General features: G+C 38.0%; 1 protein-coding gene and 1 long non-coding RNA gene across 4 annotated transcripts in view; one reads left to right on the forward strand and one right to left on the reverse strand.

Annotated features, from left to right (window-relative positions):
• Positions 1-9221, reverse strand: part of FAM174A (family with sequence similarity 174 member A) — a 35464-nt gene extending 26243 nt beyond the window's left edge. For both annotated transcript variants that reach the window (XM_060006988.1, XM_060006989.1), the window contains exon 1: positions 8629-9221. In XM_060006988.1, coding sequence (XP_059862971.1) covers positions 8629-9068 — 440 coding nt within the window. In that variant the 5' untranslated portion in view covers positions 9069-9221. The remainder of the gene's footprint in view (positions 1-8628) is intronic.
• Positions 9222-9343: 122 nt separating this feature from the next.
• LOC132422156 (uncharacterized) overlaps positions 9344-18738 on the forward strand; it is a 166060-nt gene continuing 156665 nt past the window's right edge. Inside the window, exons 1-2 of one of the 2 annotated variants that reach the window (XR_009518817.1) lie at positions 9344-9396; positions 11923-11987. This is a non-coding gene — a long non-coding RNA (uncharacterized lncRNA). Of the gene's footprint in view, positions 9397-9435; positions 9553-11922; positions 11988-18738 lie in introns of those variants that run through there. The other variant, XR_009518816.1, reaches the window with a different exon arrangement.

Genomic DNA, 18738 nt, shown 5'->3' on the forward strand with positions numbered 1-18738 from the left:
TTGGTTTTCTGTTCACAAAATAATAAATAGATATGTTTAAAAGGAAACTTTCAGTTTAAATAAATCCACTTAAAGAAATATATGAAATAGTAGAGGGTAGGCAGTTACAGGAAAAAATGTGAAATGGTTTAGAAAACAAACCAGTGCCTTCCTATAAACCTACCCTCTACTGTATTTATACAGGAGGAAACTACACAGTGCTTCCTCAGCTCTTCTCTTGGCTGGCTCCTTTCAACAGTGAGGTCTTGGCTCTGCATGTCAGCTCTTCAGAGAGGTGGTACACAACTAACCTAGTTAAAGAGGTTTTATTATAGATTTCCAAATCAGTCTTACTACATAGTTGAAATATTTTAATATCATGGTTGATGCCATAAAATAACTTTACTTCAGTAACAGTGGAATGTATCAAGTGGAAGTTACTTACAACAGTAACAAGTGTCACTAATTGAATTATATAATTCCTTTTCTATTTGATAAGGCATTAAGAGGAGTAGAAAAATAAGTGACAGCCTTCTACTTTTACTCATAACCTGGTACAACATAAAGACCTGGTCTACTTCATCTAAAGGTTGATCATAGTCTTAGGACACAGACATCACGTTAATGGGAAAAAAAGTCAAACAAAGCAAACAATGGATTTTACAATCATAGATGGTCAATAGACTCCATGGGACACAAATTAAACCACTTTAGTCTTCTAGGTCAGTTTCATCATATATAAAGTGAAAGATGTCATTTACATGTCCATATCTGTACCAAATCTGAAATTTAAGTAATTCTATAATCTAACATTCTGTAGTAAGAATAGGCTAAAAAAACTATTCATTTGTAAGTTTCAACTTTTGAATGACTTATATTTATAGATGAATTCACTTTGCAAAGGTTTTTTGTGTGTAAGATATCAAATTTATCCATTTACTAATTCAAATTTTCGTAAATTTAAAATCAGGATAGGATAGTTAGGATATTAAACATATGTACCAATATTAAAACAGGATCATATTTATGACATCCCCCCCGCATAGGTATCAGTTTTCCATCTAATCATGCAACCGGTAACACTTCGCATTGAAATATTTAGTGCCATGCAAAAGAATGCTAGATGTTTCTAATAGGGGCTATGACAAAGAGTGAATCATACAAAATTGTCAGTATTCCCGATTAAAAAAGGTGGAATGTAAGAAATTTCATATGGTACAACTGAATTACTAAGGTGGTGGAGGGGGAAGATGGCGGAAGAGTAAGATGTGGAGATCACCTTCCTCCCCACAGGTATATCAGAAATACATCTACACGTGGAACAACTCCTACAGAACACCTACTGAACGCTGGCAGAAGACTTCAGACCTCCCAAAAGGCAAGAAACTCCCCACGTACCTGGATAGGGCAAAAGAAAAAAGAATAAACAGAGACAAAAGGATAGGGACGGGACCTGCACCAGTGGGAGGGAGCTGTGAAGGAGGAAAGGTTTCCGCACACTGGGAAGCCCCTTTGCGGGCGGGGACTGCGGGTGGCAGAGGGGGGAAGCTTCGGAGCCGCGGAGGAGAGCACAGCAACAGGGGTGCGGAGGGCAAAGCGGAGAGATTCCCGCAAAGAGGATCAGTGCCGACTGGCACTCACTAGCCCCAGAGGCTTGTCTGCTCACCCGCTGGGGCGGGCGGGGCTGGGAGCTGAGGCTCGGGCTTCAGGGAGAGGTCGGAGCTCAGGGAGACGACTGGGGTTGGCGGCGTTAACACAGCCTGCAGGGGGTTAGTGCACCACGGCTAGCCTAGCCGAGAGGTAGTTCGGGGAAAAGTCTGGACCTGCCGAAGAGGCAAGAGACTTTTTCTTCCCTCTTTGTTTCCTGGTGCGCGAGGAGAGGGGATTAAGAGCCTTGCTTAAAGGAGCTCCAAAGACTGGCGCGAGCCGCGGCTAACAGTGCGGACCCCAGAGACGGGCACGAGACGCTAAGGCTGCTGCTGCTGCCACCAAGAAGACTGTGTGCAACCACAGGTCACTATCCACACCCCCCTCCTGGCAGGCTGTGCAGCCCGCCACTGCCAGGGTCCCGGGATCCAGGGACAACTTCCCCGGGAGAACGCATGGCGCGCCTCAGGCTGATGCAACATCACGTCGGCCTCTGCCAGCGCAGGCTTGCCCCGCATCGTGCCCCTCCCTCCCCCCCGGCCTGAGTGAGCCAGAGCCCCCGAATCAGCGGCTCCCTTAACCCCGTCCTGTCTGAGCGAAGAACAGACGCCCTCCAGTGACCTATATGCAGAGGCGGGGCCAAATCCAAAGCTGAGCCCCGGGAGCTGTGCGAACAAAGAAGAGAAAGGGAAATCTCTCCCAGCAGCCTCAGGAGCAGTGGATTAAAGCTCCACAATCAACCTGACATACCCTGCATCTGTGGAATACCTGAATAGACAACGAATCATCCCAAATTGAGGAGGTGGACTTTGAGAGCAAGATTTATTATTTTTTCCCTTTTTCCTCTTTTTGTGAGTGTGTATGTGTATGCTTCTGTGTGAGATTTCGTCTCTATAGCTTTGCTTTCACCACTTGTCCTAGGGTTCTTTCCGTCCGTATTTTTATTTACTTTTTGAAAAAAAATTTTTCTTAATAATTATTTTACTAAAATATTTATTTTAAATAAAATATTTATTTTATTTTATCTTACTTTATTTTATTTTATTTTATCTCCATCTTTCCTCCCTTCCTTTCTTTCTTTCTTTGTTTCTTTCTACTTTTTCTCCCTTTTATTCTGAGCCATGTGGATGAAAGGCTCTTGGTGCTGCAGCCTCCCAGCTCCACGTAATATCAAAAGGCGAAAATCTCCCAGAGATCTCCATCTCAACACCAACACCCAGCTTCATTCAATGACCAGCAAACTACAGTGCTGGACACCCTATGCCAAACAACTAGCAAGACAGGAACACAACCCCACCCATTAACAGAGAGGCTGCCTAAAATCATAATAAGTCCACAGACACCCCAAAACACACCACCAGATGTGGACCTGCTCACCATAAAGACAGGATCCAGCCTCATCCACCAGAACACAGGCACTAGTCCCCTCCACCAGGAAGCCTACACAACCCACTGAACCAACTTTACCCACTGGGGACAGACACCAAAAACAATGGGAACGACGAACCTGCAGCCCGCAAAAAGGAGAACCCAAACACAGTAACATAAGCAAAATGAGAAGAAAGAAAAACACACAGCAGAAGAAGGAGCAAGATAAAAATGCACCAGACCTAAAAAATGAAGAGGAAATAGGCAGTCTACCTGAAAAAGAATTCAGAATAATGATAGTAAAGATGATCCAAAATCTTGGAAATAGAATAGAGAAAATGCAAGAAACATTTAACAAGGACCTAGAAAAACTAAAGAGGAAACAAGCAATGATGAACAACAAAATAAATGAAATTAAAAATACTCTAGAAGGGATCAATAGCAGAATAACTGAGGCAGAAGAACGGATAAGTGACCTGCAAGATAAAATAGTGGAAATAACTACTGCAGAGCAGAATAAGAAAAAACAATGAAAAGAACTGAGGACAGTCTCAGAGAAGTCTGGGACAACATTAAACGCACAAACATTCGAATTATAGGGGTTCCAGAGAAAGAAGAGGAAAAGAAAGGGACTGAGAAAATATTTGAAGAGATTATAGTTGAAAACTTCCCTAACATGGGAAAGGAAATAGTAAATCAAGTCCAGGAAGCACAGAAAGTCCCGTACGGGATAAATCCAAGGAGAAACACGCCAAGACACATATTAATCAAACTGTCAAAAATTAAATACAAAGAAAACATATTAAAAGCAGCAAGGGAAAAACAACAAATAACACACAAGGGAACCCCCAAAAGGTTAACAGCTGATGTTTCAGCAGAAACTCTGCAAGCCAGAAGGGACTGGCAGGACATATTTAAAGTGATGAATGGGAAAAACCTACAACCAAGATTACTCTACCCAGCAAGGATCTCATTCAGATTTGATGGAGAAATTAAAACCTTTACAGACAAGCAAAAGCTGAGAGAGTTCAGCACCACCAAACCAGCTTTACAAGAAATGCTAAAGGAACTTCTCTAGGCAGGAAACACAAGAGAACGAAAAGACCTACAATAACAAACCCAAAACAATTAAGAAAATGGGAATAGGAACATACATATCAATAATTACCTTCAATGTAAATGGATTAAATGCTCCAACAAAAGTACATAGACTGGCTGAATGGATACAAAAACAAGACCCATATATATGCTGTCTACAAGAGACCCACTTCAGACCTAGAGACACATACAGACTTAAAGTGAGGGGATGGAAAAAGATATTCCATGCGAATGGAAACCAAAAGAAAACTGGAGTAGCAATTCTCATATCAGACAAAATAGACTTTAAAATAAAGACTATTAGAAGAGACAAAGAAGGACAATACATAATGATCAAGGGATCAATCCAAGAAGAAGATATAATAATTGTAAATATTTATGCACCTAACATAGGAGCACCTCAATACATAAGGCAAATACTAACAGCCATAAAAGGGGCAATCGACAGTAACACATTCATTGTAGGGGACTTTAACACCCCACTTTCACCAATGGACAGATCATCCAAAATGAAAATAAATAAGGAAACACAAGCTTTAAATGATACATTAAACAAGATGGACTTAATTGATATTTATAGGACATTCCATCCAAAAACAACAGAATACACATTTTTCTCAAGTGCTCATGGAACATTCTCCAGGATAGATCATCTCTTGGGTCACAAATCAAGCCTTGGTAAATTTAAGAAAATTGAAATTGTATCAAGTATGTTTTCCTTCCACAGCACTATGAGACTAGATATCAATTACAGGAAAAGATCTGTAAAAAATACAAACACATGGAGGCTAAACAATACACTACTTAATAACGAAGTGATCACTGAAGAAATCAAAGAGGAAATAAAAAAAAACCTAGAAACAAATGACAATGGAGACACGACGACCCAAAACCTATGGGATGCAGCAAAAACAGTTCTAAGAGGGAAGTAGCAATACAATCCTACCTTATGAAAAAGGAAACATCTCGAATAAACAACCAAACATTGCACCTCAAGCAATTAGAGAAAGAAGAACAAAAAATCCCCAAAGTTAGCAGAAGGAAAGAAATCATAAAGATCAGATCAGAAATAAATGAAAAAGAAATGAAGGAAACGATAGCAAAGATCAAAAAATCTAAAAGCTGGTTCTTTGAGAAGATAAACAAAATAGATAAACCATTAGCCAGACTCATCAAGAAAAAAAGGAAGAAGACTCAAATCAATAGAATTAGAAATGAAAAAGGAGAAGTAACAACTGACACTGCAGAAATACAAAAGATCATGAGAGATTACTAGGAGCAACTCTATGCCAATAAAATGGACAACCTGGAAGAAATGGACAAATTCTTAGAAATGCACAATCTGCCAAGACTCAATCAAGAAGAAATAGAAAATATGAACAGACCAATCACAAGCACTGAAATTGAAACTGTGATTAAAAATCTTCCAAAAAACAAAAGCCCAGGACCAGATGGCTTCACAGGTGAATTCTATCAAACATTTAGAGAAGAGCTAACACCTATCTTTCTCAAAGTCTTCCAAAATATAGCAGAGGGAGGAACATCCCAAACTCATTCTACGAGGCCACCATCACCCTGATACCAAAACCAGACAAGGATGTCACAAAGAAAGAAAACTACAGGCTAATATCACTGATGAATATAGATGCAAAAATCCTCAACAAAATACTAGCAAACAGAATCCAGCAGCACATTAAGAGGATCATACACTATGATCAAGTGGGGTTTATTCCAGGAATTCAAGGATTCTTCAATATAAGCAAATGAATCAATGTGATATACCATATTAACAAACTGAAGGAGAAAAACCATATGGTCATCTCAATAGATGCAGAGAAAGCTTTCGACAAAAGTCAACACCGATTTATGATAAAAACCCTGCAGAAAGTAGGCATAGAGGGAACTTTCCTCAACATAATAAAGGCCATATATGACAAACCCACAGCCAACATCATCCTCAGTGGTGAAAAACTGAAAGCATTTCCAGTAAGATCAGGAACAAGACAAGGTTGCCCCCTCTCACCACTCTTATTCAACATAATTTTGGAAGTTTAAGCCACAGCAATCAGAGAAGAAAAGGAAATAAAAGGAATCCAAATTGGAAAAGAAGAAGTAAAGTTGTCACTGTTTGCAGATGACAAGATACTATACATAGAGAATCCTAAAGATGCTACCAGAGAACTACTAGAGCTAATCAATGATTTTGGTAAAGTAGCAGGATACAAAATTAATGCACAGAAATCTCTGGCATTCCTATACACTAATAATGAAAAATCTGAATGTGAAATCAAGAAAAGACTCCCATTCACCATTGCAAAGAAAGAATAAAATATCTAGGAATAAACCTACCTAAGGAGACAAAAGACCTGTATGCAGAAAATTATAAGACACTGATGAAAGAAATTAAAGATGATACAAATAGATGGAGAGATATACCATGTTCTTGGATTGGAAGAATCAACATTGTGAAAATGACTCTACTACCCAAAGCAATCTACAGATTCAATGCAATCCCTATCAAACTACCACTGGCATTTTTCACAGAACTAGAACAAAAAATTTCACAATTTGTATGGAAACACAAAAGAGCCCGAATAGCCAAAGCAATCTTGAGAACGAAAAAAGGAACTGGAGGAATCAGGCTCCCTGACTTCAGACTGTACTACAAAGCTACAGTAATCAAGACAGTATGGTACTGGCACAAAAGTAGAAATACAGATCAATGGAACAGGATAGAAAGCCCAGAGATAAACCCACGCACATATGGTCACCTTATCTTTGATAAAGGAGGCAGGAATGTACAGTGGAGAAAAGACAGCCTCTTCAATAAGTGGTCTGGGAAAACTGGACAGGTACATGTAAAAGTATGAGATTAGATCACTCCCTAACACCATACACAAAAATAAGCTCAAAATGGATTAAAGACCTAAATGTAAGGCCAGAAACTATCAAACTCTTAGAGGAAATCATAGGCAGAACACTCTATGACATAAACCACAGCAAGATCCTTTTTGACCCACCTCCTAGAGAAATGGAAATAAAAACAAAAATAAAAATATGGGACGTAATGAAACTTCAATGCTTTTGCACAGCAAAGGAAACCATAAACAAGATGAAAAGACAACCCTCAGAATGGGAGACAACACTTGCTAATGAAGCAACTGACAAAGGATTAATCTCCAAAATTTACAAGCAGTTCATGCAGCTCAACAACAGAAAAACAAACAACCCAATCCAAAAATGGGCAGAAGACCTAAATAGATATTTCTCCAAAGAAGATATACAGAGTGCCAACAAACACATGAAAGAATGCTCAACATCCTTAATCATTAGAGAAATGCAAATCAAAACTACAATGAGATATCATCTCACACCAGTCAGAATGGCCATCATCAAAAAATCTAGAAACAATAAATGCTGGAGAGGGTGTGGAGAAAATGGAACACTCTTGCACTGCTGGTGGGAATGTGAATTGGTACAGCCACTGTGGAGAACAGTATGGAGGTTCCTTAAAAAACTACAAATAGAACTACCGTATGACCCAGCAATCCCACTACTGGGCATATACCCTGAGAAAACCATAATTCTAAAAGAGTCATGTACCAAAATGTTCATTGCAGCTCTATTTACAATAGCCAGGAGATGGAAACAACCTAAGTGTCCATTGACAGATGAATGGATAAAGAAGATGTGGCACATATATACAATGGAATATTACTCAGCCATAAAAAGAAACGAAATTGAGTTATTTGTAGTGAGGTGGATGGACCTAGAGTCTGTCATACAGAGTTAAGTAAGTCAGAAAGAGACAAATACCATATGCTAACACATATATATGGAATCTAAAAAAAAAAATGTCATGAAGAACCTAGGGGTAAGACAGGAATAGACAGAGACCTACTAGAGAATGGATTTGAGGATATGGGGAAGGGGAAAGGTAAGCTGTGACAAAGTGAGAGAGTTTCATGGACATATATACACTACCAAATGTAAAATAGCTAGTGGGAAGCAGCCGCATAGCACAGTGAGATCAGCTTGGTGCTTTGCGACCACCTAGAGGGGTGGGCTAGGGAGGGTGGGAGGGAGGGAGACGCAAGAGGGAAGAGATATGGGAACATATGTATATGTATAACTGATTCACTTTGTTATAAGCAGAAACTAACACCATTGTAAAGCAATTATACTCCAATAAAGATGTAAAAAAAAAAAGAAACTACTGCTAAAAGAACTTTTCTTCTTTTACATTTTATAAAATAAAGTACCCATATAATAAGGTCATTCTGCATTAGTATTAATTTACTCAAATAAAGATTGATTTAGAGGTTTGGTACTAATTTATAACTTACAAATGAAAGGGAGCAAGTACTTGGTGGTTTAAATACTCCCAAAGGTACCACAGGCTTTTAAGACATTCATCCTCACAGTCTTTCACTCAGGCAGGCACCCATGATACTGGGGGTGGGAAGAGGACAACGCCAGGTCAAAAGATAGCCCATTTCAGGCCTGCGAGGGAGGCTCATCGAGGCTTCGCCTCACCTGACCGTTCTGACGACGAAGTACACCAGCACCGCGCCACTCACCACCATCAACACGGTCAGGGCTCGTTGGGTCATGGGCTTGTCGCCGGGGTTGGGGCTCACAGCGAGGACGCCACCCACCGGGCCTTCTTCCCCCGCTTTCCCGCCTGGGTCTTCGGCTGCAAGCCCCGCACTGGGAGTGCTGCTATTGACGCCCTCGGCGCTCCGTGGTCCCCCGGCTTCGGCCGGAGCGCGGCCCGGGGACTGTGCAGCTGTGGGGCCGGACGGCAGAGGTGGCAGGGTTCGCGGCCCACGATCCGGAGGCATGGGATCCGGCACGGCCTCGGCCGCCTGCAGCAGTACCTCCAAGGGCCCTCTCAACTCAGGCAGCAGTAGCAACAGCAGGAGGGCGGAGGCGAGCAGGTGACTGAGGCAGCAGCTACAGTGCGTCGCCTTCATTTTCCCCGGACCGCCCTCTCACCACGTGGGAGCTGCCGGGCCCGCCGCCCTGGCTCCAGGTGGGACCATGGGCGCAGTGAAGAACGGAAGGGTGACCAAATCCCGGGCTAAGACCCGGCCACAGCAGGTGGCAGAAGCGTCAGCGGCTGCAGCTGCCGGGATAACCGGAAGTTCGTACATCTCAGCAGCCACTGCTACCAGGGACGCTTTCGGTTGCTAACATGCCGGGGCTGGCGCGTTCCGTGACGTCAGGCGCGCAAGACCATCTGCGCACGCGCCCTGCCAGAGGCGCGGGGAAGAGATCCTTGGTTGGCTCACAAGTAAGAAAGTAAGCAAAAAAAAAAGGTGTTTAAAGTGTGTAGCAGCTCTTGGCATGAAGAAAACATAAGAGATTGGAAGCTCGTAATTTGAGTTCGTTGGTGCAGAACTGCAGAAACACAGCTAATCATTTATTAAGACCGCCTTGACGTTTCCCTCAGCTCAGGTACAAATTTTAGACAGGTTTCTTCCTGCCTCTAGGTCCTTGACCTCTCTTTCCTTAGGGCATTTACGTTAGAAAACTTGTAACTGTACATTGATTCTCTGCATTTTTGAAATATAAATCTTTAAAAAAAATTTTGCCGGTGTTACAACCCAGGGCTGTCTTTCTTAAGGAACAAGGAGCCATCCTTTTGAAAAATGTCAACAAAGAAGATATCCCTATTCCCCAGTCTCTTTGGAAGGGTAGGAGCCTAACTTAGGCAGGCATCTTCTTTCAATTTGTAAAACTACCTCCTGCCACGAAGCTACGAGAAAATTTTACTTTTTCTTTGGGTAAGTAAGGCAAGTAAGATATGATCCTTGCTCTCTTAGCACTTAGGTTCAAATGGAGATAACAGAATAAACACTTGCATTCATTCTGATTCTGAAGTGTGTGTTATAAATGACAAGTACAGAGTCCACAGTAAAAATTGTGTAAAGGACTATTGTAGGTAAGGTGGAGAGGATAGTGTCTTCTAGCTGCTTGGGGGTAGCAGAGCAATGCAGTTGCTCCTGCCACATAGAATTGCAGGGACTAGGCCTCTTAATGCTGGGTTCCAGTGTGAGGAAGACCATCGGTGACACACCCTAATTTTAGCTTCCAACCTGGGCATTTATCAGTAATGAAGTGGCTCCTTGGGTTTCTTCTCTCCCTTATTCACAACCTTATTCAGAGTCATATGTGGAAGAGAGTTAGTATGTAATGCCACTCCCTTCCACTCCTCAAAAAAGTCCAATATTCAACAATCAAAAAACAAAAGAAGTTCATCATCATCTTTCTTTCTTTACAGTATCTCATTTTTACCATTGTGTTCCTTGTCTTGATTAATGGCATTATTCTTCACTCAGGTGTTCAGGCATAAAATCTTGGAGTCATCCTTTATCCTTGGCTTTCCACTGGCATCATTGCTTGCCAGTAACTGCAAAGTGCTAAATAATTCTGAAATAGCAGAGTTAAACTAGTGATTCCAAATAGTTAGAGTGTATCATGTTCTAGTGTTTCTCCAAATGTGATTCTTAGCTACCTGAATCAGAATCAGAAATGGGATTTGTTAAAAATGCAGGTTCTAGGTCACTATTCCAGAAATTCTAAGCCAGAATTTTTGGGATTGGGGACATGGACTCTGTATGCATTTTTATTAAGCTCTCAGGGTAATTTTTATTTGCACTAAAGTTTAAGAATCTCTTCTCTCTCTCACCACCTATGTCCAAATGTTGTCAAATTTTCTCCATTTTCCTAATGTCTCTGTCACTAATCAACTCTTTTCTGTTCCCTGCCTCTGACAAGGGATTATTTTTATATTGCTAGAGATCTTAAACCTGCAGATTATTGTGTTTTTTGCATAATACTGTATTATTTGTAAAGTGTCATGAAACAGTATTTTCAATTCAATCACAGGAACTAAGAGCAAGTTTCCTGGGAGAAAATATTGTATTTTGCTTGTATAATATAAAGTGACAATTTGGGGGCACACATGTCTATTTAAAAGACAGATTGTCAAACTAAGTATAATTGGTGTTTCTGAATTTTTTCTATTAATAATAATGATATTTGTTCATTTACATGTTTTAATTTGTCTCACAAACAAGTTGTGCCAATCACTAGAGATTTAAAAACATATAGGGGAGAAAAATTATTAGAACAACTAATTTATATCAATTTACTTAAATTAATCTGCATACTAGGAAAAGACCACCATTATTCTAATTTATCAGGGAACACTCCAGCTGACAGAACAACAGTCTTCCGTGGAAATCTGTAAAATACCACTGGCCTGATAAGTAAAATCTAACCCTCCCTCCCTGCTCTAGTATTGAATAATAATTTTGAATATTAATTAAGCATCTATTGTGTACCAGATATCATTTTATCAAATGTTAAATGACTATCTTTGTTTAGTCCTTACCAGAAAAGAACAAACTAAAACTAAACCATTATTCTGTTTTATAATTAAGGAAACTGAGATCAAGGATAATCAAAATGGTAAAAATCAACATGAGTAAAAACAATAGAGCTGGGCAGTGAACCCAGGCAGTCTAGCAACAGAGGTGGGCTATTGCGTGCTGCATTTTATCTTCTCCTAGTTCTAGGTTTCCATGATTTGAGTCTAGCTTATTGTCTCAATCAGCTATTGCTAGATTAATGCTGCATAGCCAGTAACTATAAAGATATCTGTGGCATACAGCAAATAAACATTTATTTTTTCTCCTGTGTTTTTGGTAAAGGTGGGATTGACTAATTTAAGTTGACCTTGTGGGTAAGTGAAAAGGGGATAGGGAATGGGCATAAGGAGAAATGAGGAGCCATGTATGTCTTTTTTTTTTTTTAAAACAGTGAAAACAACTGGTTACCCAAAGTCCCACCTGATGCCCTGACACACACCTCACTGGAGAGAGAAGGTATGTCACATGGCCACTTCTAGCTTCTGGGAATCTTGGAACTTTAATGTTAAAATGGGCATATTCTAGTCCCTGACAAAATTTGTTTATGTTAGCAACAAAAAAGAAGACAATTTATATTGATAGGCATTTCATTTTCAGTTCTATCTAATAGAGAACAAGGCTCAAATGAGTGTTCTCTGGTGTCAGAATTCCCTACCTTCCCTCTTCCCCTCCCATTAAGGAAGAGGGAAGGTAGGAGGTTGGCTCAACTGGAATGGTCATTCATAGCGACATCTGATAGATTGAGTCTCTTATACTTTAAGTGGCAGTTTATTTCCACATCAGGTGGGACTGTCTATACCCTGAAGTCCAAAAAGAAAAAGAGTTCAATATGAAAAGAGAATACAAACTGATCACAAAACCAGGAAGTCAAGAGAATGTACTAAAGAGCTCAAACGTGAAGGCAGAATTGGAATGTCAGAGGACAACTAAAGAGCAACAGTTCAAGAATAAGAAGGAACAGTGTTGTTGCGGTAGGTACCACATAACCAAGTAGGAATATGAATAAATATTAGGGTTAAATATCTAAAAGAAAATGACCATGTAAATGGGCTATGGTTCCTGAGAGGAAAGAAACAAGGTGAGCCCCACAGTTTCCCTGGATCTCTGCCTGGGGAAGATTTCCCAGCTATAGTGCATCAACCTGGAGTTCAATCAGAATGTGCAAGTCTCTCTTATCTGAAGAGGCAGAGGTCAGAGTTCTGGGCTTTTGAAGTGGTTGGGATCTGTGGACCAGGGCATTAAGAGAAGGAGTCTGTGGAGGTCATGAAGTTCATGTGGTGGTTGCCCACACACCCTTGACTGAGAGCTGGGCAGTACCACCAAACACAGCCACACAAAGTTAATAGGAGACTGGCTGTTACAGAGGTAAGAGCAGAACAGAGAGATTAGACATTAAGCAGTGCTGGGGACTTCGAACTTAGGGCCCAGACTTCCTGAATAGACCCTTTAACACCTCCTAACAAAGTGGGAATCAAGCTGAATCACTGCTTTATGATAAAAGCCACACCCAGAGAAAGGCCCTGTTTATACCCACTTTAACAAAGCTTAAAACCAAGCCCTAACGAGATTCTTAGAGGAGGCAGAGTTTTGAGATTGGATCTCACCAATTTACAGGGACTTGGAAAACAGATAAACAGAAATTATACAGTCTCAAGAACAGAGATCTAAAAAGATTCAAGAAAAAATGAACAAACCCCCTTGAACTTATGGACCAATATTACACAGTTTAATATATATGCATTGGAGCTCCAAAAGAAAAAACATTATAATGAGACAATAAATATTTTTGAAAAATGATTGAAAAACTTTCACTTACAGTTCCAAGAAGGTCAGAGAGCAGTTAGCAAGATAAATACCAAGAAAACTGCATATAGGCATATCAGAGTCACACAGAGAGTCACAGATATCAGAGTCCAAATTAGAACGTCTTGAAAGGAGCCATAGAAAAAAGATGCATTCATTACAGAAGAACAATAATATATATGAAGGCAGAGTTCTCATCGGAAACAATGAAGACCAGGAGCGGTAGCATCTTTAAGGTGCTAAAAAGAAATTAAAAAGTTATCCATCTTGAATTATATATCCAGTAAAATTGTCTTCCAAAAAATATGGCAAAATAAAGATATTTTCAGGCAAGTGAAAGCTGAGGAAACTCATTTCAAACAGACGGCACTACAGGATGTTTTTCAGGCTGGATGGAAGTGATACAAGATGGAAATTTCGATTTACAGGATGGAGAGAATGGCAAGTGGAAATGGAAAATCACTGTGTAAATGCAAAGATCAATTTTTTAATTCTCTTCTAATTTTCTTAAAAAGAATTTAATGCTTTGCATAAGGCCACGTTTATGATGCGTGTACCTGTAAAAACATGGCAATAGAGCATAAAGGTAAAGGACGAGGGAGGTGAACTAAATGGAAATATACTTTCCCATTTGTGAAGTATGACATGTGACATGTGAAGTTTGAAATTTCAGATGTGAAGTGGGATTATGAAGTAGGAAACTCCTAAGGTTAGAAGTGGAATGTTTATAAGTAGAATCATGCTGTTGTAAGGCTATAACATTTGTGAAATGTGAGGTGGGAAATGTCAGGTGTGAAGTGGGGTTTATGAAGTAGGAAGCTCCTATGATTAGAAGTGAAAATTGAAGTAACACAATATTGATGCTAAATAGGCATTGTTAAAATAATAATGAGAAATATCGTTAGACTTACAGCAACCAGCCAAAAATAATGAATAGAGTTATATCTATGGAAAGATAATATAAATATATAGCTACAAATAACAATATATCTTTGTCAAGTATTTCTTACAGTAGATCATGAAGATGGCATTTTTTCTAATAAAAAAAGTGATACGTTGATACTATTGAAGTTTAGAAACTTACAGTTTAAAGAAGCAATAATTCTACCACCCTGAGAATTTCCTTTATTCCAATATTATATATGTGCCTGTATGTATGTATATATACATATATAATTTTTTGCTTGTATATTTAGTCCAATAAGTATATATAATTTTTATTCTATTTTTATATTTATGTCATAAATAATATTTTGTCTCAAATATCTTTGTAAACATGAATTTTAATGATTTATTATACGTAATCACTACGTTGGACAGTTTCCCTTTAGCTGGAGCACTGTTATGAAAAATATCACTAAAGTATTATTTTATTTAAATATTTTCTGCATCTCTGCCAGTGAATTATTTCTTAAGGGAATATATGCCAGTGACCTCATTTTAGGGTTTTAGGTAGACAGAGTCTCTCTGTCTTAAAGATTTAAAAAATAAATTTGTTGTGTCAGTTGTTTGAAAAGCAGAAGTGGATAGAGCTGAGGCAATACTAAATGGTGAATGGTCTCATGAGCTGTAACTGAGCACCCAATCCAGTGAATAATAACTGTGGGAAGTAAACCCAAGACTGTGGTCTAAGTACAGGCAAGAATACAAGAGGGTGATGTCTGAGAGTGGAGCCAGTATGGAGTAGGGTGATAACACCTTTGCCTCCCATTCATTGCCATCATCACTTGGGAGAAGGTAAGGCCTCATTGAGGAGGGTTATATTAATTAACATTTCAGCCTGTGCAGCAGTTTAGTGTTCCTAAGGTGAGGGATAGTCTATTGGCAATGAACCTAAAAGGAGAAGTCAGTGTCAGGCTTGAGGGGAAAATAGAGATTATTTTGTGAGACAAGGCAGTTATGACTGGCTTTATATGTGCACAGTATAATCTTCCTTAGCACGAGTGTCACCAAGTGAGTTAAAAACTGCATTTATGGGGCAGTGGGAATTTACTGAGGCATGAAGAGACATTGGGATCATAGGGTCATGAAATTTATAATCTGTAACAGATATGTCTGCAACTGTCTGCTCTAGGGCCTCTTCAGTGCAATATAGGGTGGTGGTTGATATTAGTAGGGCAGGGGAGGAGGTGCAGTTTATGTCTTAAAGCTGAGAAACAGGGCAGGCACCTCAGAAAATAACCAAATTCACCAAGGCAATTAAATATGCAAGCCTTTGTGAACAGATCTTGCCATTCTTTGATAGAGCTGAAGCCAGATTTAGAATTTGTTGGAGACAATATACTTGTGTTTTTAATTCCAGAAAGAGCATATGATATTGGGATAGTAAGCATTATATCTTAAAATGGCTCATTAATTTGGAAGGATATACTTGATGCCATGTAAGAGAGAGAAGTGCTTCCTAATGATCAGTTGCTTCTGTATGATGAAAACCGACTAGTTTTTAAATATTTTTATTTAAATACTTTAAAAATATTTTTAAATTTTTGAGAAATATTTAAAAATTTTAAAATATTTTTATTTGAACAGATACTAAATTTATATGGTTCAAAATTCAAAATGTACAAAAGGATATTTACTGAAAAACTGTCTTCCATCCCTATTTACCAGATAAACAGTTTCTCTCTCAGAGCCTAAATATTTTCAGTTTCTCATGCATTTTCCAGTGATAAACATATGTATACAGGTTATATAAAAGTGTCCTTTTTAACACAAATGAAATGGTAGTATTCTTTACATACAGTTTGGTACTTTGCTTTTCCGTTGGTGTTATTTTTTAAAATACCTTGGAGATCTTTCCATATCAGTACATCATGAGATTTATCATACTGTTTTATTCAGGGCTGAATTGTGATTTTTGTGAGCCCTAGGTTCTTTTGCCTTCTTTGACCCCTTTCTCCATAAATAATAGTAATAGTAACAGTAATGGTAATAGTAATAATAATAATGTTCTATTTTATGACTGTGTTGGTATAAAGATGAATATAATCAAGGTTGGATTCATTATTATTTATTATTATTATATTTATTTTTTCTGATTTTAAAAGAAATTTAAATTAGCACATTTTCATGGGTCCCTAAAAGTACTGGTGAGCCTTAGGCACTATGTGTATTGTGACTAATTGAAAGATAAATCAGCTCTGGCTGATTTTATTATTACAAAGTTTTCCATAATAAGGACATTATTTTAATCAAGTCCTTGTTGATGAACAGTTAGGTTGTTTCCAAACTTTTTGATTTTTTTTTAATAGTAAGGAGTTTAAAAACTGTAAGCTAAACAAAAAGATGCAGCCAAACATAATAAGTATTTACATACTAATTTAGAATTGTACTACCTTGTAAACTAAAATTATTATTTTATTTTATTTTCCTGCATTTTTTAGCTGGCAGTAAACCAAATAGTCACCAAGTGCTAGTGGGGCATGTGAAATAGCACTTTTTGTTTCTCTGTCATGATTTTTATTTTCTTTTTCTTTCTACATACACCATCCCCTTCTCTTTGCCTTCTCCTCCTTTGATTCAGATTAATATTACTATTCTCTTTACAGTTCTTCCTTCTTTCCTATTGGTTCTTTAAGTTTGTCCTAAAGACTTATTTATATTTAAACACTTTGGTAGAATTCAAAGATGAGGAAATGGCCAGTATTGTTAATATTTGAAATGTGCCTGCATAGAATTTCCCTGGGCTGAATTCATAGATAAATAGCCTAACACAAAAATTAATTCATATGCTGTGAAATGTCTTATAAACGAAATGATCAAATTGTCTTATATCCTTGATTCTCACAAGTTTATTAACTGTATTATGTCTTTCTCTTTATCCCATCCTTTATGCCTATCTCTTGACAAAATCATTTCTTAGGTCTATATATTGGCTATCTTAGCATTAACATGAAACTCTTACAGCATACTTAGCTGGCTCAGTATGGCTTCTCTCAGTGAGATATTTTCCCAATTAATTTTATGTTTGTAGATCAGCGGTTAAAACTAAATGAGGCTGGGGGTGGGTAGGTAAATGCATATATAATCAACTAGGGATTGATGGTCCTGTCTAAAAGTAGATGTCATTTACTTTTAGTCAGTTTTCATCATACAAGACAAGAAAGCATAAGTTGATTTTTTTCTCAAAATAAACCATAAATTCATATATTTATGTGACATCACTTTTTAATTAGCAAGTAAAATAAATAAAAATATCAAAAAAACACTGTGCAGTCAACACTGCACACCAAATCAAATATATCTGTAAGCTGTAGAACTCATTGGTCGGCAGTATGAAACTTTTGTGTAAACTCTTCAAGGACAGGAATTTTTCACTGCCTTTGTATTTAACAAGTATGCCTGCATGTGGTTGGTGTTCAGTAAATATAGGTTAATATACAGAATGAATAAAAAGTAAGATTTCTAATTTTGAATAGTAGTAATAATGTTTCTTTTATTCATATACCACAGCTCTCTAGATAGAAAGATATAGTGCAAATTCTTTAGGTTAATCAAATTCCATTACTTGAAGGAAAAAAATTAACACTAAATAGATTTTCATATGTAGAGTCTTAGAATTCTTACATACTATATAGAAGTAAATGTAATCCTCTAAATTTTGTTGAAGAGCAGAGGAATGTCTAGAGAGGTTCTATAAATTTTTTAGTGGACAAAAATACTGAAGGCATGACTAAGCTTAAACCTCCTGATTTTTAAAATTGGACCCTTTTGTACCACACAATGTTTTCTACTCTGTCACTAGTGCTATCTGTCAACAAACAGTTGGATAATAAAAGGACTTACTTCCTACATCTATAAGGGGTTTAGATTTTTAAAAATTGAACCTTTTGTTAGTAAGGAAAAAAGTTTAAAATTAAAAGTAACTGTTTTTTCTTATTCTAAATGGAGTTAATATAACTACCAGATTTATGCAGCAAAGTTCGATTTTATGAGTACAATACATTAAAAATTATTTAAGCCATAATGAAATTTGTAACTGGTCTGAAAACTAGTTTTGCCATGGTTAATCATTCACAGCAGTGAATGATTCTTCCTGTTTTATCAAGTAAACCCATCTAATTTAAAGTTGAAAATGATATAGCATATCCATAATGCTCATCTCAAAGGATGACAAGAATCATTGAGCAAATATGTAAATCTGCAGCTTAAAAAAATTAGGAATTTTCCTTTAAAAATCATCATCAGATATATTTGCTATATAAATATTTGGTTGCAGTCCTAACAAGGATTCCTTATTATGCTAATAAAGATACCCAAGGAATTAATTAATTATTTATTAATCTTATAATTAGATACCCTAGTAAGGATATGCTAATCAGGCTTCCATGCTCATGATCACTACCAGCAATCAGCACAGGCATACTAAGAAGTGGAATATGGGAGATAGTCAAAGAAGTATTTC

Source organism: Delphinus delphis, chromosome 3, assembly GCF_949987515.2.
Source record: "Delphinus delphis chromosome 3, mDelDel1.2, whole genome shotgun sequence".
Lineage (NCBI taxonomy): Eukaryota > Metazoa > Chordata > Mammalia > Artiodactyla > Delphinidae > Delphinus > Delphinus delphis.